Raw genomic sequence first — 19,864 nt, 5'->3', positions numbered from 1 at the left:
TCTTCTCTTTCATGCCTAACTGCCACTGTTGTTTGGCATCCACCTGCATTGCTTCTTCATATTCTTCTGGTTCACCAGAATCTGTTAATAAAATAGAATACAAAGAAGGATAAAATCTTTTAGGGGGTCTACTTGTCCTCGTAGAACGTCTAACACTTGCAGGAGTTTGTGGGACAATCTGTTGTTGCTGAGCATCAGGTACCTGTGGCATTTCATTTTCAGGAATCTCATCCAACACCACATATTCTTGTTTGTCCTGTTCATGCTTCTTTTCCTGCATTTGTTCTTTATACATAACCTTCTCATTGAATATAACATCTCTACTTCTAATTATTTTCTTATTTTCAAAATCCCATAACCGATAGCCATATTCACCTATCCCATATCCAATGAAGGTACATTTATGAGATTTAGCATCAAGCTTGGTTCTGTTTTCTTTATCAACATGGACAAAAGTTTCGCAACCAAAAGTTTTTAGAAAAGAATAATTTACCTTTTTACCAGTCCATGCCTCCTTTGGAATACCACCATCCAAAGGGGTTGAAGGTCCTCTATTTATCAAATAGACAGCAGTATGTACAACATCTGCCCAAAAATGTAAGGGCAATCCAGCATGCAATCTCATACTCCTCGCACGTTCCATGATGGTCCTATTCATTCTCTCTGACACACCATTTTCCTGTGGAGTTCCTGGAACTGTCTTCTACTTTTGAATCCCATTTAAGGAACAATAATCTTCAAATGCTTTGCTGCAATACTCACCTCCATTATCCGATCTGAGACACTTCAACTTTTTTCCTATCTCATTCTCAACCAAAGCTTTCCATTTCTTAAAAGTTTCAAAAACATCTGATTTTTATTTTAGGAAATATACCCATGTTTTTCTGGTTGAGTCATCAATAAAAATAGCATAATAATAACAACCACCAAGAGATGATAACTGAGTCGGTCCCCATACATCTGAATGTACAAGCTCTAACTTCTCACTCTTCTTTTCTTTCCCAACCTTGAGAAATCTGACTCTTTTCTGTTTACCATAAACATAGTTTTCACAGAACTCTAAATCAATCTTCTTTAATCCTGGCAATAGATTTTTGGAGTGAAGGATTTTCATCCCTTTCTCACTCATGTGCCCAAGCCTATGGTGCCACATTATCAAATCTGTTCTTGCAACATTTATTGTTGTTATCCCTACAGTAACTTTATTTGTAGCAGCTAAGGTAGAGTAGGTGTTACCAGTACACAGATATAATGTGCCTACCTTCGCACCTTTAGCTACTACTAATGATCCTTTAGTGACCTTCCACATACTGTCTGAGAAGGTAACTATGCAACCTTCACTACCTAGTTGCCCTATAGAAATTAAATTTCTTCTTAAATTAGGAACATGTCTTACCTCCTGTAGAAACCAGTCATTACCATTCTGCAACTTGATCTTTATCTTTCCTTTTCCAACAATTTGATAGGGCTCATCATCACCCAAATATACCTGTTCAAAATCACCTTGAACATAATCTAGAAAATATTTTCTATGGGGTGTAGCATGAAATGAAGCCCCATAATCTATTACCCAGGAATCATTAACATTATCCAAACATAAGATTAAAGCATCTTGTAAAGTATTACTTGCAATATTATCTTCCTTACTGTCATTTTCATTTTTGTCTCCTTCTTTGTTTTTTCGAAACCAACAATCTTTCTTTAGATGACCAGGCTTTCCGCAGTACCAGCAATCTTTCTTTTCTCTAGATTGAGAGTGTCCTTTCTTTGACTTCTCTCGTGACTTCTCATTCCCAGGGCCTTTTCCTCTTTCCTTTGATCTTCCTCTGTTCTCCACATTCAAAACACTACCCGGTGATGTTGAAATCTCACCTGTGCTTTTCCTTCGCATTTCCTTGCTTAGGATAACACCAACAATATCATTAAATACCAAAGTATTTTTACTAGAGACAGAGTTACTTACAGCCATAACCAAGCTATTCCAGCTTTCTGGCAAAGAACATAAAATCAACAGAGCCCTAACCTCTTCTGCAAAGGTAATTTTTACTGAAGACAATTGACTGGTAATTGTATTAAATTCATTTAAGTGCTCCGCTACAGATCCTCCCTCACTCATTTTCAAATTAAACAAACGCTTCATAAGAAATACCTTATTCGAAGCCGAGGGTTTCTCATACAACTTAGCCAATGTTGCCATCAAATCTACAGTCGTTTTTGCTTCTGTTATATTGAATGCTATAGACGACGCAAGGCACAATCGAATGGATCCCAGTGCCTTTCTATCTAAAATGTCCCACTCTTCATCTGATATTGTGGTCGGTTTATTTACCTTTCCTTCCAATGGCCGCCACAAATCCTTTTGATATAGGTAATCCTCCATCTGCATTTTCCATAATTGATAATTCTGGTCGTTAAACTTTTCGAACTTGAATTTGGAATCCTCCATTACTCCCACTCAAATCTGAAAGTCCTGCCAATTTACAGAAAACCTCGCTCTGATACCAATTGTTAGGGTTTCAAGCAGATCCGAAGTAAATATGAACTAACAATTATATGCAGATTTAAATACAAAAGATAAAGAAAAATAAAACAGGACACAGATAACACAGAGATTTAACGTGGTTCATGTAGAATGGGTTACGTCCACCATACATAGCCGTCCAATCTTTCTTATTATCCAGCAAAAACAGTACATCAACCTTACAATGCCTTAAGCATCCCAACCGCTTATAACATGTGTTTTTAAGGCAACAAACAAAGTGCTGAGTGTATAATACTTTGCTGATCAGTCGTCACATTTCAGCACATTCTATCATGTCTTATACATGATGTATCTTTCCTGAAACCAGACATTTTGATCAGGTCTTATACATGATATATAATTCTTGAAACCAGACTTGATCTCATTTTTATCAATCTGATTAATCTTATCCCTAGTTCTTCCAATCAATCTAATTAATCTCAGCAAGCCCATGCATGTCATCAACTATCCACTCTTCTATCTTTCAAATAATATTCTTCTTCTTTCGAGAGATCATTCATGCCTTTGGTGCACGAACTATCTCTCGAGGGGGCATCATCATATCGAATCTTGACATCAATTTCATATCAGTCCCATATCGCCACCAGTCTCATATCAACTTTTCATATCGAATCAATTATTCATATCTAGGGTATCTGTACGTTAGGAAATTAGGAAATCATCACAAGCAATATCAAATATTAATCATTAGCTCAATCACGAAAGCTCATTGCAATGATCTATCCTAAACAACACTCAATAGAGACATAAAGATAAAACATTCAAAAGTAAATACTATGCAAACCAAACATTGATATGAATGCTTCCTTCATGCAGCTCCATTGTTCTTCTTTCCTCTTCAAATAGTTTGGTTGTGGATTTCACCTACAAGTGCACATACGTGATTGAAAGCAAGTAGGTAAGAAAATTGCTCAAAAGTACTCGAAGCGTGATTGAAATTTGATAATCTGATTAGGGGTTCAAAATACGATCAATTGGGCGCTTTGATTGAAGAAATTCATCCAATTTATAGACAAATTGGAGAGATGAACAAATTAGCATGATAGTGATTCGAATAGAAATTCAAATCAAGAATAGCAAAGTTATGACAAGTGTATGACAAATTGCTATGCAAGGATTTATGACAATTTATGACAAATTATGACAAATTGCTATGCAAGGATTTATGACATGAATTTGAAATAGAAATAGACATTTAGGAATTTAGGAGAAATTAGAAAATTAAGTTGGAAATAATGACTTGGAAATTAGGAAATTGATGAAAATTAGGTTAATTAATTAATAATTTCTCATTAATTAATTAATTTACAAAAATAGGAGGAATTAATTAGCCAATTAAATAAAACATTTAATTGCGATGAGAAGACTTAGGATAAATAAATAATTTATTAATCCTAAAAGGAAAAATGACAAACAATGTTAAATGATTAAATCACGAAACCCTAGAAGATGATTTAGCAATGCAAGGACGACAATTAGGTCTTGATATAAAATTGATTTGATGTTGATTCGATCATGATTTTGAATTAATAAATGATTTGATTGATAAACATTTGAGATTGATTGACAAATTGACCAATATTGATAAAGAGACCAAATTGATATGCACCAATTGATGAGGAACAATGACAAATTGATCCAAATTAACATGATTGAGAAGGACGATGATCGATGACAAATCGATCGCAAAATGACAAAATTGACAAGTTGATAAGGATCAACCAAAATCATGACTGAAAATTGTTATCGACAAGACCTAATTCGAAAGCGAAACAAATGAAGAATGCAGAAGAAGGACTTGATGTTCACAAATGATAAAGACCAAGTGCGTGACATAGGAGAAATGTTAATGCGACGCAAAAACCTAAAATGAGGCAATGCGAAAATGTTAAAGTATGACTCCGCAAGCGTTGACCATTTTTAGGTGTCTACATTTTGCCCCTCTTTGAGACAATGTGATTTTAAGCGTTGTTTCAAAGAATGATAATGAAAATGCCCCAGACAATAATAATGACATATGCATGCCCCCTCGAGGAATTGGCCGGAGACATGCAGAAAAGAGGCCAATTGATCGATAAGAATGATAGGATCGAACAGACTGAGAATCAGAGATCGGATGCATGAAGGACAGGCAATGTAAGGTGCAAAAGACCACGACCAACATAAGATGGAGAGGATGCACGTCCATCTATGCACTGACAAAGATCTATAAATGAGACCAAGAGGGTGAAAATTGCTCATTTGCACTAGCCCAAGAGAAGAATTTGTTGCTCTGGACAAGGACACTTGCAGATAGATGGTGAACATTCCAATGGCGGATCACCTCGGGGAATGTGTACGCACATACAGACGACCGGACGATGCAGGAGCAGCGGTATGGATCTCAAAAACCCATGTTTTCAATTTCATGAATTTTGATTGTTTGCGGGACATTGCGGGGCCCACAGGGGATGCCGAAAAGGACTCCTGCGCTTGTGTAGGGCGAATCCTGCACTTGTGTAGGGTATTCTGCGCTTGTGTAGGGAGACACAGGCGCAGGTTACCTGACACAGGCGCAGGTTCCTTGACACGGGCGCAATTGTGCATTGATGACTCAAATTTGGTTCGAAACTGCATGCAAATGACTCAAAAGGGGGGAATAAGGGTAGGACAGGGCAAAATAGATAAAGAACACCCTGATTTGGCCATGAAACAAAGAAATGTAGCCCGTAGGAGCAAACCCTAATACTGACAAAATTGTGCCCCAATTTGCAATGCAGAGTTGACAGTATCCGTTGATCACGCGAGAGAACCGACCAGACTGTTTCATGCTACAACATAGACTGAGGAGCACCGACAGAGATATCTTAGCAGGACTTGGCATATATTACATCACATACATGCCCGAGATTAGGGCAAACACAAGATTGCTTACCGCATTGGCAGAGCGCTAGCATTTAGAGACCTCCTCATTCCATTTGGCGACAGGAGAGGCGATAGTGACATTAGAGGATGTATGGCGCATCCTCTGCATTCCGATACATGGGGAGATGATAGAGTATGACCTAGTGATAGGTAGGGATGCATTATGCAGGCTATTTGAGTGTGACGCAGATGATCTGGACATTGTCGAGAGGGATATCGGTTGGGAGAGCATGGCTTCCGAGTATGACCGACGGTATGTGGTGATAGCATGTCTTCTAGCAGAGGACAGACGAGGACATGGATTCCCTATTGGATGGGGAAGAGTGCTAGAGCGGATGGCGACAGAGGGTACGGTGTATGCATGGGGACCATGTGTACTTGTTATGCTATATTTTCAGCTGCATCAGATAGCATATCAGGGAGTTCAAACTCTGAGCTGTGGAGTCACATTGCTTCAGGTATGGGCATTTGAGCATATAGCCATATGTCGACCGATTATAGAGAGACAGGTAGTATCACATCGACCATATGTATACTGCTATGGGGGAGCACTGAGACAGGGTCCGTTTGGATACATACTATATTGGCGACACGAGCTAGATAAACTAAGAGAGTTCACATGGAGGCCATATCTAGATTGCCCTGGATGGTCAGATGATCATGAGGAGCTATCATATTGCAGACAGGAAAGGTACTTGATTGGACGACCAGTGAATCGCTAGAGAGTGATTGAGATGTACCTGCTAGAGAGGGTCAGACGACAGTTTGGAGAGAGACTGGATGTACCTAGAAGGACTGCATACTTTGCCCGATCGTAGAGAGAAACGAGTCAGTGGGGGAGTATGATTCAGCCACACATAGCATATGCCGACTTTGCACAGCTACAGCAGAGACAGTGGAATTAGAGGTCAGATGTAGTGGATGCTGGGACGACAGAGGAGTATGAGAGATGGTTTGCACAACTACGACCAGTGCCATTGACAAATCCAGACATTCTGGTACCGAGGCGACAGGAGGACTTCCCACTCACTGGAGAGGAGGGAGATGAGGATGACGAGGAGGATGACGAGGATGATGAGGATGAGGGGGATGACGAGGACGGAGATGATGGTGAGGATGACAAGCAGGAGGCATTGCAGGACATACCCATAGAGCCGGAGACAGCTAAGACAGAGGAGATGGAGATGTGCAGGGCTACCATAGCGAGTTAGCGGGATCATATTGCGACATTGGAGAGACAGCAGGATCAGTTCAGAGCAAAGATAGCCAAACTCACAGCGGCTCGAGATACAGCAATAGCTCAGGCACAACGAGAAGGACAGAGAGTCACTGAGTTCATTGGGTTGATTAGGGATGCCAGTGCACGGGAGATGGCACAGATGCTGGTAGAGACTGGAGATGAGAGATTATACTGGAGGACACTATATGAGAGCGTAGTTCCACTAGAGCAGAGAGCACCTTCATATCGGGCACGATCGAGGACAGAGAGCAGGTCACGCTCTCGAAGGTCATTGAGCAACATAGGAGTGAGTGGACCTATGAGACCACCACAGCTAGGACCTGGGGCAGGAGGGACATCATCCATGAGACATGGCAGGGATGAGGAGGACAGAGGGAGCACCCAGTGACAGAGGCACGTACTCCTTAGGACAGACAGTGGACATTATGTAACTTGATATTATGTAGTCAGCCTGCGGGCCATACTGAAAACAGACAGTCCAAGTTTTGTACTCTGATAGTATTATGATATGTGATATGATATGCATCGATATGATGGGATGCAATGTGTTATGATTTGTAGTTATTTTTCTATGTATGGATGACTTATGCACTTGTTTATGAACATGTATGGATGTATTTTTATGTATTTTTGATGCATTTATAATATGAAATGGATGAAATGCTTGATGTAATGCATGAGATGATGTTTGATATAAATGACAATGTACTAACCAATGAATGCAGGATGCAACATATGTGTGAAGATCAGAGCACTAGACCGAACTGACTATCCAAACTGATGGAAGAAAGAAATAAGACAGAGGACAATTAGAGACGAAGAAAAACTTGCTTTTAGTAATGCACTTTGTAGGTGAGAACCTTTATTTTTATGTAGCAAAATGGATGTGTAGCATCATGGCATTGAAGGCCAGAGCTGAAATGCAACCCGTTTTGCAAAAGACAGACACATCGCAGACAAACGACAAAAAGAAATAAACAGACCATGAACCATCCCGATCACTCTAAATCACTCAGTGACATCATCGAGCAACATAGGAACATGATCGAAGATAAATCAATAAAAAGATAAGACTCACAAATTCAAACAAGTCAAACAAACATCTTGATCTTTATTGTCAAAAGTTGAAAGTGCTGATAGGACGATCATGCTGTCTAGTTTCAGGACATGTGGTACCTCGTCTAAGACAGGACACAGTCTAGTTTCGAGTATACCACACCCTATATAAGACCCATGACAATGTGCCAAGGACAAATGATATTGATGCTGATATTCGATTGATATGACAATTGTGATCAGTTTGAATGTCTGGTTTGATTGAAAGGTTCATCTGTTAATGTATGATTTCATTAAAGCCCGGTGTTGAATTGATTGTTGTTGGATGTATGCTTAGCAATCTGTTTATACACAAAGGGATCATTTATTGCAAAATGCTTGTTTTTTGCAAGTTTTATAATTTTTTTGTGTTCATTTTTTTTCAGGACCTTTTTTGACTTTTTAGGGATTTTTTAAGGACATTTTTATTTTTTATTTTTTTTTGGATTATTTCAGGACATTTTTCAATTTTTATGATTTTTATTTTAGGACATTATTTGATTTTTTTGTATTATTTCATGACATTATTTGATTTTTTTATGATTTTGCCCCCAGTGTCTAGCAAGGAAAGGAATATGACAAGTGAATAAATAGGCTTTCTGAAATGTTGGTGGATAGAGGGAAGACAAAGGCCTTTTATCATGGAGACAATGCGGATGCAATTTTCAAGGGCTATGGCATGATGGGACCAGAGACTGGATATGACAATGTAAAGCAGGAACATGGCATGAGGGACATGTTAAGAGGTTTTTGAAACCATGTTTAAATTTTGCGTCCTTATGTCAGATCAAGATCAATGAACGAAAAAGAGTGTATGGATAGTGATAAGATATGGATAGGATAAGCAAGACCAAGAATGGATAAGGGACATGGACTGAAGGTCGAGATTGGATATGGGATAGTGGCAGAAAGTTGCAATAAGACAGGGAATATGGATGAAAGGTTGTAATAAGCAAATGGATAAATGACCAAAAGCTATGATAGACTGAAAGCTACAAACAAGATGCATGATGCTCATGAAGATCGTCAGCCTTGTCAAGATCAAAGGTGGAAAGGGAAACTAGACATGAGGGACAATAGGATATGAAGGGTAATGACAGGGGTTCGATAGGATAATGGAACAATGAAGGACAAAAGGATATGATAGGATAAAACCTGCCCCCAAGTGTGGTGTGCAAGAAGTTCATAAATTACGCATGACGCCTGTTTGCCAGGTTTTCATCATGGTACTTGCCCAAGGCGCCTATTTGCCAGGTTTTCACCAGTGGACGAATTATTTTTGCTTAATTTTTTTTCTTTGCTTTTGTCTTTTTTTTTTGAATTTTTTGACTTTTTCAATAGAAGATGGACACATGATAGGGGATGGAAGAAGGACTCAAGCATCTTTTTGTTTGGATATTAGCCTTGAAAAAAAATGGACCATGGCCTTTAAAAGTATGCTCAAAGACGTTGGTAGGATAAGGACATGGAAAATGAGATGAAACTAAGGCAAGGATTTATGCAAAGGATTGGATCAAAGGGATCGAATGATGGAAAATATGCATTGGATAATGGATTGGGTACGGGAAGAATTGGGCTTCATTGGATGGAAATGAAGGCAAGATCGACATTGGCATACACCTTGAGGGGTGATGGACTGATGGAGGAAAAATGTATTTTGGATATTGAGATTTGGATGGAGGAATAGCTTGGGATTTTGGGACATAAGGGCCCAAAACAGATGAAGAAGGTGATGGAAGAACAAATTTGAGAGGTTTGGATGGAGGAATAGCAATTGTAGATGCCAATTTTGATGTTTCTTTAGGCTTTTGTTCTTCAAGGAGTTGCTTAGGGATCCACATGGTTTTTGATTTTTCATGCTTTTGTGGTTCCTTGGAGTGCATTGCTTGCACAAGGGATTTAGGAACCCATATATATTTTGACTTTGCTTTATTTTGCTCAATGGGCCTTTCTGACCTTTTGGATATTTCTTTTTCTTTATAGATCATATTGTTCTTTGTTTTGACATGTCGATTATATTGGACATGTTGATCCTTGAATACATGTGGATTGCTAGACTTATGATGCTTATACTTGGCATCCAAATTGCTTGGAAGAGGAAATGAATGTCGGTGTGGATGGGAATGATATGGAGGCATGTGGGATGGATGGAAGGTTCTCCAAGATGCATGCCTTTGCTGATGTTGCATAGGAGATGGAGGGATATAGGGACCTAGAATGGATGGAAGCGATGATGGGGAAGGCATATGTTTTGATTTTGACTTTGAAGGGATACCAACATCTTGAGAGTGGGTTGTGTAGACATGACCCTTAAGATCTTCTTTGATATGGAGGGATTCTTGCTTATGGAGATCTACTCCTTTGCCTTTATGAATATCTTGACTTGTAGGATACTCTTTTCTTTGGGAAGAAGACGCGAGTCCATTATGAGGTGGATGTGATATGAGAGAAGTAATGAGATCATGAAGTGGATTAGATTGCACCAAAGAGGAAGAACCCATTATGCATGTCGAGGGTTCATGAACATCTTGCACTGACACGTTAGAATCATGAAGGGGATCAGGATCATGAGGGTGACTAGGATTGTGTAGTGGACATGGTTCAATGATAGGCTCTTCAAGAGATGGAATGAGAGAAATAATGGGATCATCAAAATAAATGCGATCTTAGAGTGTATATGGAGCATTAAGACAAGGAGATGGAGGAACAAAAGGATCTTGTGGAGGATCTGAAGGAATAATTTGATCTTGACAAGGAGGAAGATCATTGGAATCCTCTTTAAAGGTGCTTTGCTCTTGACTTTTAATGGGATCATTGGAAAGGATGGAAGGGATATCTTGATCTTTCTTAGGAAGTGGAATGCCAATGGGATTTGAAAGGATATTTTTTTTATGAAATGGAAGGGGATCGTTTGGAATTGGATGAACTGGGATATCTTGATCTTGCTGAAGGAATGGAGTGTCAATAGGACTTTGGATAGGATGGACAAGAATAGGGGAATCATCATGAGTGTTTGGGAACATGGGGTCCTGGTCAACAATTGGATGGGATGATAAGGTTTCAGGATTTTGATCTTGATATGTTTTAAGACATGTTTCTTCATGCTCTAAATTATCCTCTTGATATGGGGTTGGACTTTGGATATGTATGGGGGATTCTGACAAGGAATCAATGTTTTGGCATGAAGGAAATGCACTTTGAACATTTGTGATGGATTCTGGCAAGGAATCAATGCTTGAACATGAGGAAGAGGGACTTTGAAGGGGGTCCTCTAAAATAGGTAATGGCAATAAAGTGCACGGTGGCATTGGATCTTGTATTTTTGAAACATGACAAGGATGTGCGTCACGAATTGGATTATCTTGGTAATCAATTATGGATAGCTCTTGGATAATTGCATCCTTGGGTGTATTATTTGATGAGGACAATATGGAAGGTTCTTGTGAAACTTCTAAAGGTGTAGGGATAGATGCCACTGGAGAGTCAATTTGTTTGTGGTGGGATGAGGCATTGCTAGACATAATTGTATTATTTTGATCTTCCTCAAAGAACTCACTTGGTAATTTCCTTAAGAGCATTGCAATAAAGCCACCTTTCTTTCAAGGTTTTAACATGGTTGTATCTAGAATTTGAACTTGTTTGGCAAGGAGTTGGTTCTGATCTAATGTCATGTTTTGATATTGGACTTGGTTCAATTGTTCTGACATGTTTGAAACTTGGGTTGGTGTGTGCTGCAACCTTTGTTTTTGAATGTTTGGTTGGGGTTGTTGACATTGATATGTTGATTGAACTTGTTGATATTCCACCATTGGTTGAACTATTTGTTGACATTGTATAGTTGGTTGGACATATTGTTGAAATTGGACCATTGGTTGTATTGGTTGTATATGTTGAACAATTGGTTGAACCATTGGTTGTATTGGTTGAAAATCTGATTGATAGTAAACACCTTGTTCTTGTTGTGGAGTCACATAATGTTGAAATTGATGTTGTCTCTTTTCTTGAAATTGTTTCATCATCTCTATTTGTGAGAGGAGAGCTGGTATGTCTGATCGTTCAAGAAGAGATCTTACATCAATTGACTCAATCTTTGGATTTCGACCTGGAAATTTTTGAAACATTTTGGACATTTGTGATCTATTCTTCTCAATGTTTTTCACTCTTTGTTCCAATATCTCCTCTTCTTGAGCTAGCTTCTCCTCTAACTTTTGTATTTGGAGACTTGTTTCATCATAAAAAGTTTGATCGATATTGCCTTGTTGTTGGGATGGATATAATTGTGATTGCCTTGGATTAAAATTTGATTGCATTTTCAGTTGATACATCAAACTTTGTTGCATCATTGGTGCTTGGAACCTTGTTTCAATAGACATGTCACTATGCAAATGCAATATTTTTTGGAATTTTTTGATTTTGAAAGGATGATGTATGATATGCAACTAAATGCAAACTAAATAGATGAAAATGCAATCTTTGGCAAGAATGCAACCTATGTTTTTGGTTGTTTTTCAAGATTTTGACAAACTTTTGAATGCAAATCTAAAAGAGACCTTTAGGAAGTTGAAATGAAGCCAAGACCTTAAAGGACAAAGGACCAAATGACAATAGGACAAATTGACAATGTCTCACCTATATTGCTTGGATACTAAGCTAGGTTTGACAAAAATGATATTGATGACAAAGAGACAAAAGGTTTGATAAGGTCTAGACTTCTTAACAATGACTTAGGGTTTATCAAAGATTTGGATTACTCAAGTATGACAAACCAAAGTTTTGACACTATATGCAAAGGGACAATTACTATGCAAATGACCCTAATATGATATGATAATGACCTAAGCTTAGTAAAGAGACCTAGGGTATGCAAATATGAATGCATGACAATGATATTACTTTAACGCAAGAGGACACATGCAAATGGATGACTCTTATTGACATGCAAAAGAGTATGACCTAGGTGAAAATTAACCTTGGCAATAATCTTGCAAAATGCAAACCTAGGATGAACCTAAATCTAAGTGACATGAATGTTGAGACAAGATTTTGACAAATATTTGACAACCATGTTTGAAGGTGTTTTTGAACTTTGTTGGACGAAATGTTCTTGTGTTTAACCTTGTTTTGAATCAATTTGTCTTGTTCTTGAAATGAGATACAATTTCAACTTTTGACAAACAAAGAAGACAAGATATTTCAACTTAGACTCAAGACAATCATGCTCATTCACACATTTCTTATGGTAGGCAAGGACATTAGGTACTTGAGAGGTAGACTCGTTATGGGATTCAAGGAGAATACATAGATGCTTGACCCCACGGGCTCCCCTCCACGGCACTCACTTCTCAGGGCAGCCAAGCATCAGTCCCCATGGAAATTTCCCCATGGCGAACTTAGTATCTCTTCCAAGTATCCGAACTTGTCCTTCTCAAGCAACTAGAAGGGTTTTTGGCCTCTAAAAACAAGGTGTTTAGTAAGGATTTATGTTAAGTGTTACTCCTTGATGTCACGCAAGCGTGATTGAGACATTAAGCCCACCAAGATACCAAACAAATGTAGTCGCGCAAGCACGATTTAGACCTTGAGGCCCTACTTAGATGTTGATATGAGAAAGAGTCCAAGGGTCATCACTTCCCAAGTAACTACAATTCCCACGTAACGCTTCCTTCAAAGCTTTCGCTCATCAGGTATTTGTTTATAGTGAGTTAGAATGCCAAGGTATTCTAGCCGTACTCACTTTGGGTCGTTCCCTTCTCACGATTATCACTTGCTTGCAAAAGCAAATGGTCGGGAAGGTAGGCCCTCTAAAGGTGACAAACAATCAAAACATGAGAATGGTATCGAAGATCTGGATTTCTGATCACCCTATGAAGGATGAGAGAATACTCTCCTACTGCAATGTCAAACTCGACAAGCAAAATGAAGACATGTTCATTCCATCCTATTTAGAAATCATACTAGGTGCCTAAAACATTAAAGACAAACACCAAGTTTAGTTGTTTCTCCAAGGCAACCTGTAAAACCCAAGTTAGAAGTTTGAGGTGTTTATTCTTTGACTATCGATTCTCGCATAAAACATGTTAGTAGTTTGATTTGTTGTCTTTTCCATGCGTATGCCAAGATTCTGCACAGATAATTAGTACCAAAAACCAAAAAACAGAAAACAAAATGCAAAAACAAGACAATTTTCAAGTAAAACACTGCATTTTTACCTATGTTCTGGACTTTACACAGGCGCAGAACTCATGACACAGGCGCAGAACCCATGACACAAGCGCAGAATGTCATTAACACAAGCGCAAAATGCTCAACACAGGGGCAAGTTGTCTTACACAGGCGCAGAAGTCCCCAGAAAACCCTGCATGACTCTGTTTTTGGGTTTTTTGGCCTACAAATCAACTTGAAAGCACTCAAAAACACAGTTAAGGGGTTAGATGGTTAGTGTTCACATCGGGTTCACCAATTAATGTACGTTAGGAAATTAGGAAATCATCACAAGCAATATCAAATATTAATCATTAGCTCAATCACGAAAGCTCATTGCAATGATCTATCCTAAACAACACTCAATAGAGACATAAAGATAAAACATTCAAAAGTAAATACTATGCAAACCAAACATGGATATGAATGCTTCCTTCATGTGGCTCCATTGTTCTTCTTTCCTCTTCAAATAGTTTGGTTGTGGATTTCACCTACAAGTGCACATACGTGATTGAAAGCAAGTAGGTAAGAAAATTGCTCGAAAGTACTCGAAGCGTGATTGATTAGAAATTTGATAATCTGATTAGGGGTTCAAAATATGATCAATTGGGCGTTTTGATTGAAGAAATTCATCCAATTTATAGACAAATTGGAGAGATGAACAAATTAGCATGATAGTGATTCGAATAGAAATTCAAATCAAGAATAGCAAAGTTATGACAAGTGTATGACAAATTGATATGCACCAATTGATGAGGAACAATGACAAATTGATCCAAATTAACATGATTGAGAAGCACGATGATCAATGACAAATCGATCGCAAAATGACAAAATTGACAAGTTGATAAGGATCAACCAAAATCATGATTGAAAATTGTTATCGACAAGACCTAATTCGAAAGCGAGACAAATGAAGAATGTTGTTCACAAATGATAAAGACCAAGTGCGTGACATAGGAGAAATGTTAATGCGACGCAAAAACCTAAAATGAGGCAATGCGAAAATGTTAAAGTATGACTCCGCAAGCGTTGACCATTTTTAGGTGACATCAATTTCATATCAGTCCCATCTCGCCACCAATCTCATATCAACTTTTCATATTGAATCAATTATTCATATCTAGGGTATCATATCGATAATTTTGACGACAACATTATCATATTGAATCTCTATATCAGTCTCATATCAGCTTCATATTATCATTATCATATCAATATTTCGATATCGACATTATCATCAGTCTCATGTCAACCGACCAGTTTCATATCAGTGTTTCATATCAAAATCAATATTTCATATCCAGGGAATCATATCGACAACTTTGGCAACAACATCATATAAAAAAAAATTGACGACAAATTGAACGTTTTTCTTTGAATCAACATGTGGTGACGTCACACGTTAACTTAAAGAGGGGCAAAATGTAGACACCTAAAAGTTGTAAAACAAATTAAGTGAATTTTATTCATTTAATTATCTCTATTTCTTCCAATTAATTAAATTAAGATTTAATTAATATCCCTATTTCTCTAAATTAGCCTATTAATCAAATTAAAGATTTGATTAATATTTCCCTTCTTCTATCCTAGCCATTTAATTAAATTTACATTTAATTAAAATTCCCCCTCTAGCCATTTTAATTAAATCTACATTTAATTAAACCCCCTTTTGCATTTAAATAAATTTAAATTTATTTTAAAATCCCCCCACTTGCAAAATCCTACAAATGCAAGCTGCAACCAACAATTGAAATAAATTAATTTTATTTTAATTCTATTTTCCCTCACCCACTTGCAAAATCCTACATCTCCCACTTGCCTCCTAAACCTCTTCTAGAGCCTTCTAGATTCTTCTAAACCCTTTAAATTAGCCTAATCAACTCCTAATCATGTCCTTTCCCTAAATTTGAGGAGGTCACTTCTCAAATTTGGAAGAAAGTCTTCTAAATGCATTTAAGACTTTATTTCCTTCAACAAGCTAACTTGTTGAGTTCCCCAAATCTGGAAGGACTCTTACAAATTTGTCCCAAAAGTCTTCCTAACCATTAATGGTTAACTCAACCTTCCCACATGGTTAGAGACTTTCTCTCTAACTTAACCCTCAGCTAACCCAAGAGTCTCTTCAAACACTCATGGCTTTGACCCTAGTTATCCTATTAACCCTTGCACAAGAGTTTGCCCTTTGAGTAAAAACTTTATCCAATGGACATCTCTAACCCAACCTTAACCCTTACCTCCTAAGATGACCTTCATGTCTCCTCAGGCATTTAATGTCTCTTACGTCTCCTCTCAAGCCCTCTCAAGGTGACATTTGTCAACTTGAGATTTGATCGAATCCCACACATGGATTGATAACTTTCAATCCTATCCCCTGTTGAGATTATTCAATCTCAACCCTCCATTGCCCTATTTTCCCTATAAATAGAGTTCTCATTCTTCATTCTTAGATCAACTCTTTTGTGCATCAAACTTATAGTCATTTTGTAGGTTAAGGATCTCTCTTTGTTATCTTCAAGCATCAAGCATTCATCTCATAGCATTTTAGTTTCATTTATCTTAAATGCATATCCTTTTCTAACTTAATTAACTCATCCAGTAGCATTTAATCTTCAATTTGGAATTAACCTAGTTTCGTATCTTCATCATCTTGAGCATTTAGTCTTGCATCTTGCATTTCGTCTTAATTCATCATATTAGCTTTCACTAGGATCTTAGTTGCATCCATTTTGATCCTAGAATCATTTAAATTGTGTTTTCTAGGTTGTCATCCAAGAGATTAAGTGCTCTTCCAAGTGAGGGCCACCTTGAATCTTGAGGATCTTTAGAGATAGAGGAGCATAGAACATGCTTAGAGTTTGGTTTTTCAAAGCTAGCTTCTTGATTTTGGATTTTGATTTCTAACTTCTAACATAATGTTTCGTGTGTGTGTTTGAGATGTTTTCCCCTATTACAAGCTGATACCACATTCTAGGCATACAGTACCCACATCAATCCCAGGCATAGAAACCTTAAGTTCTTCACCACCCGCATACCCATACATAGTACCCCCATCTTTTCCATGGGTACAATCCTCCTCAGAATCAAAAACAGTTTTGGGTTTTGATTTCCTCTCCGAGGAGCCCTTAGAAGCGAGTCTACAGGACCTCCTCCTTCCTTCAATGTCTAGGGACAAACTCATCCTCCATATCATCGAAGGAAGAATTATCCTCAATGATAATTCTTTTAAATTTAGCAAGGGATTTTCCTTTGCCTTTGGAGGGGTAAGGGATTTATCTTTGCCAGTTGTGGAAGAAGGCATAGAGTAAGGGGCAATTTCAGTAATAGAGACAATGGAGGGAAACTGAGAGGCTGCGAAAGCTTCATTAGAAAAATGGAACAATCTGGGGATAGCAAGGCCAGTAAAAACCCCCGTGAGGGGGTGCGACACATTCAAAGGAGGTTGAAAAAGCATGAGGTTTCTCTGAGGGTAGAGGGATAGGTGGAAATTGTAAAGTCTATAAATGAGGCCCTGATGCAGAGGGATGGTCACCTTCTCCCCATTTTTTGGGGTCAAGAGCTTCCTTAGTCGAGACTTCCAAGGAATGCAACAGAAAAAACGACAAGCAAAGAAGATCATGATTGCAAAAGTGGTTAAGAAAAGGCAGATGATAGTAATAAAATACCTAATATCGGCCTTCTAGGGTGAAATACTTCATTATCATCAAACAAGTTTGATCCCAGGGGTGCTTCAACTCTTCTCTAGTGAACCCACCTTACATTTTCATAGGTTCCTCTTTGCCTTTAAAATATCTTCTTTAGACCGTCGTTGTTGGCCACATGATTGGTCCCCCATTGCCTGAGCAAGTATCTCCTCAGAGACATCAAACGAAACCCCCCAACTATAACCCTCCTACCAACCTAAGAGTTCTCAAACTAGGTCGAGAGTTGTTCATCATGACAGCGAAAGGCACTCCATGAACTCTGCAACCCCACCTTCCACACAATAATTCCACACAGCAACATCTTTTTTGAAGTCATTTGGCTTGTCAGGTTCATAACGCACTTTGTCACCTTCCATTGTCGAGACCAGACTAATGACAAAGAGAATTTGATCAAGATTAGACATAAGCAAGAACACATAGAGGGCGTCGAGAAAATAGCTCTTAGTGAATTTAGAAACAATTTTCTCACAGGGGTCAGGGATTTTGAAATCATGGAAAAGATGCCTTAAGGTGAAATTACTGCCATTAATGTCTTTGGGAATAGGAATTTTGTGCAAGCCATTAATCATCCCTTGAGAAATGACCTTGGGCACGTAGAAAATTATCAAAAAATCGAAGCAAAAAGGATTATCATAAATGTAAGGAGCATGTGGCTCAAATTGCATACTACAACCAATTAAATCCATCTAGCCAAACCATTTAAGCATGTCATTGCACTTTGGATTCATCATGAGGGAATACCCCTGAAAAGTGTACGAAAAAAAGTTGGCGGCATACACATCACCTATAGAATCTATGCTGGCAGTCCACCTCAGCCAACCGTTGGCGCTAATCATCAAAGGTTTACACATTTTCAAATTGGAAAAATAATTCCCACCAAGACCCTGGGAAGCCAAGGGGAGATAACTGAAGGGTAAACCAAGAGCTTAATCATGAGGGGTAAGATTGGTGCCCTCTCCCTTAAGGAGGGAGTTAACATTAGGTGGTAGAGAGCTGTGATTACTCCAACATCTGAGGCCTGAATTCATTAATCCAATGGCCGCAAGAGCATTAGCAACCCCATTTCCTTCTCTATAGATATGCATGATATGAAAGGAGTCAAGCCTAGAGATGAGCCTAATAGTATCTCTGATAAAACCTTCAATCGATCAATTGAGTTTGTTCCTCCCTTTGACAACATCAACAATGAGCTTAGAGTCCCCTTTAATGTCCATAACCCTTATGCCCATAGAGAGGGTGAAACGAACCCCCCAAACCAAGGCCAGAGCTTCAACTTGATTGCTGGAGTGGCCACTCAAGTTCCTCGTGTAGGCTGCAAACAGGGCCCCACTGTGATTTCTAATGACACCGCCCCCAGCTGCCAGGCCATGTTTAGCAACCCCATCAAAATTGAGTCTGAAGGAACCAGGATTTGGGGGGGACCAAAAAGTATTTTGCCTTCGGAGACGCTTGGAGTTATCAATATGTGCAAAGGATCTAGGCAGGTTCCACCAACGAGCAATCTCCCAATTCCAGTTGGAAGGAGGATTAGGGGGCTTTTTAACAATAGCCATAGATAAATTTTCAAGGATGAGCTTAAGGAAACAGGTGAACACATTTTCCAGAGTGGCCTCCTTATCCCTGAAGATCCGATTATTCCTCTCCTTCCAAATGCTCCAGCAGAGATGTGGGGGAATTTGTTTCCAGAGCTGGTGAACCATAGGATTGGAGGTAGGGCCCCTCCACTCTCGCAACAAATGTATCATATTTTCGTTCATAGTCCAGTTGAGGTTAAGCTTATGGCAAACCATCCCCCAAAGGGCTTTGGCAGAGGCACAATGGAGAAAAAGATGGGGGGAACTTTCCATTTCCATTTTACAAAGGACACATCTATTAGGGAACTGAAATCCCCGCTTAATGAAGTTGCCCTGAGTGAGTATTCTGTTATGTATAACAATCCACCAGGAAAAATTGACCTTGGGGATGAGTTGAGGATTCCAAACATCATTCTATTTAACCAGAGAGACCGGGTTTCGGAGCAGACAATTGTACGTAGTCTTAATCGAGAATTCCCCAATAGGGTTCCATTTCCAAATAAATTTATCCTCCCTAGGAAAAAAAGGGAGTCTAGTTCCAACCATCAATTCCTGCAAATCCTTGGCAACCGGTAGCAGGAGCGACTGATCAAGACAACTATCT

At 38.7% G+C, this 19,864-nt stretch overlaps 1 protein-coding gene across 1 annotated transcript; it reads right to left on the bottom strand.

Annotated features, from left to right (window-relative positions):
- Positions 1 to 18,834: 18,834 nt before the first annotated feature.
- LOC131859164 (uncharacterized) lies at positions 18,835 to 19,443 on the bottom strand. Its single transcript, XM_059212726.1, has one exon. The coding sequence runs from the start codon at positions 19,441 to 19,443 to the stop codon at positions 18,835 to 18,837; it is 609 nt and encodes a 202-aa protein (XP_059068709.1).
- Between the last annotated feature and the right edge of the window lie 421 nt (positions 19,444 to 19,864).

Source organism: Cryptomeria japonica, chromosome 10 (genome assembly GCF_030272615.1).
Source record: "Cryptomeria japonica chromosome 10, Sugi_1.0, whole genome shotgun sequence".
In the NCBI taxonomy this organism is placed as follows: domain Eukaryota; kingdom Viridiplantae; phylum Streptophyta; class Pinopsida; order Cupressales; family Cupressaceae; genus Cryptomeria; species Cryptomeria japonica.
This window is presented reverse-complemented; position numbering and strand designations above follow the sequence as displayed.

What these genes read in the sequence shown, in the direction of transcription:
- LOC131859164 (XM_059212726.1), bottom strand. Translation starts at nt 19,443, where the DNA reads ATGAACGAAAATATGATACATTTGTTGCGAGAGTGGAGGGGCCCTACC.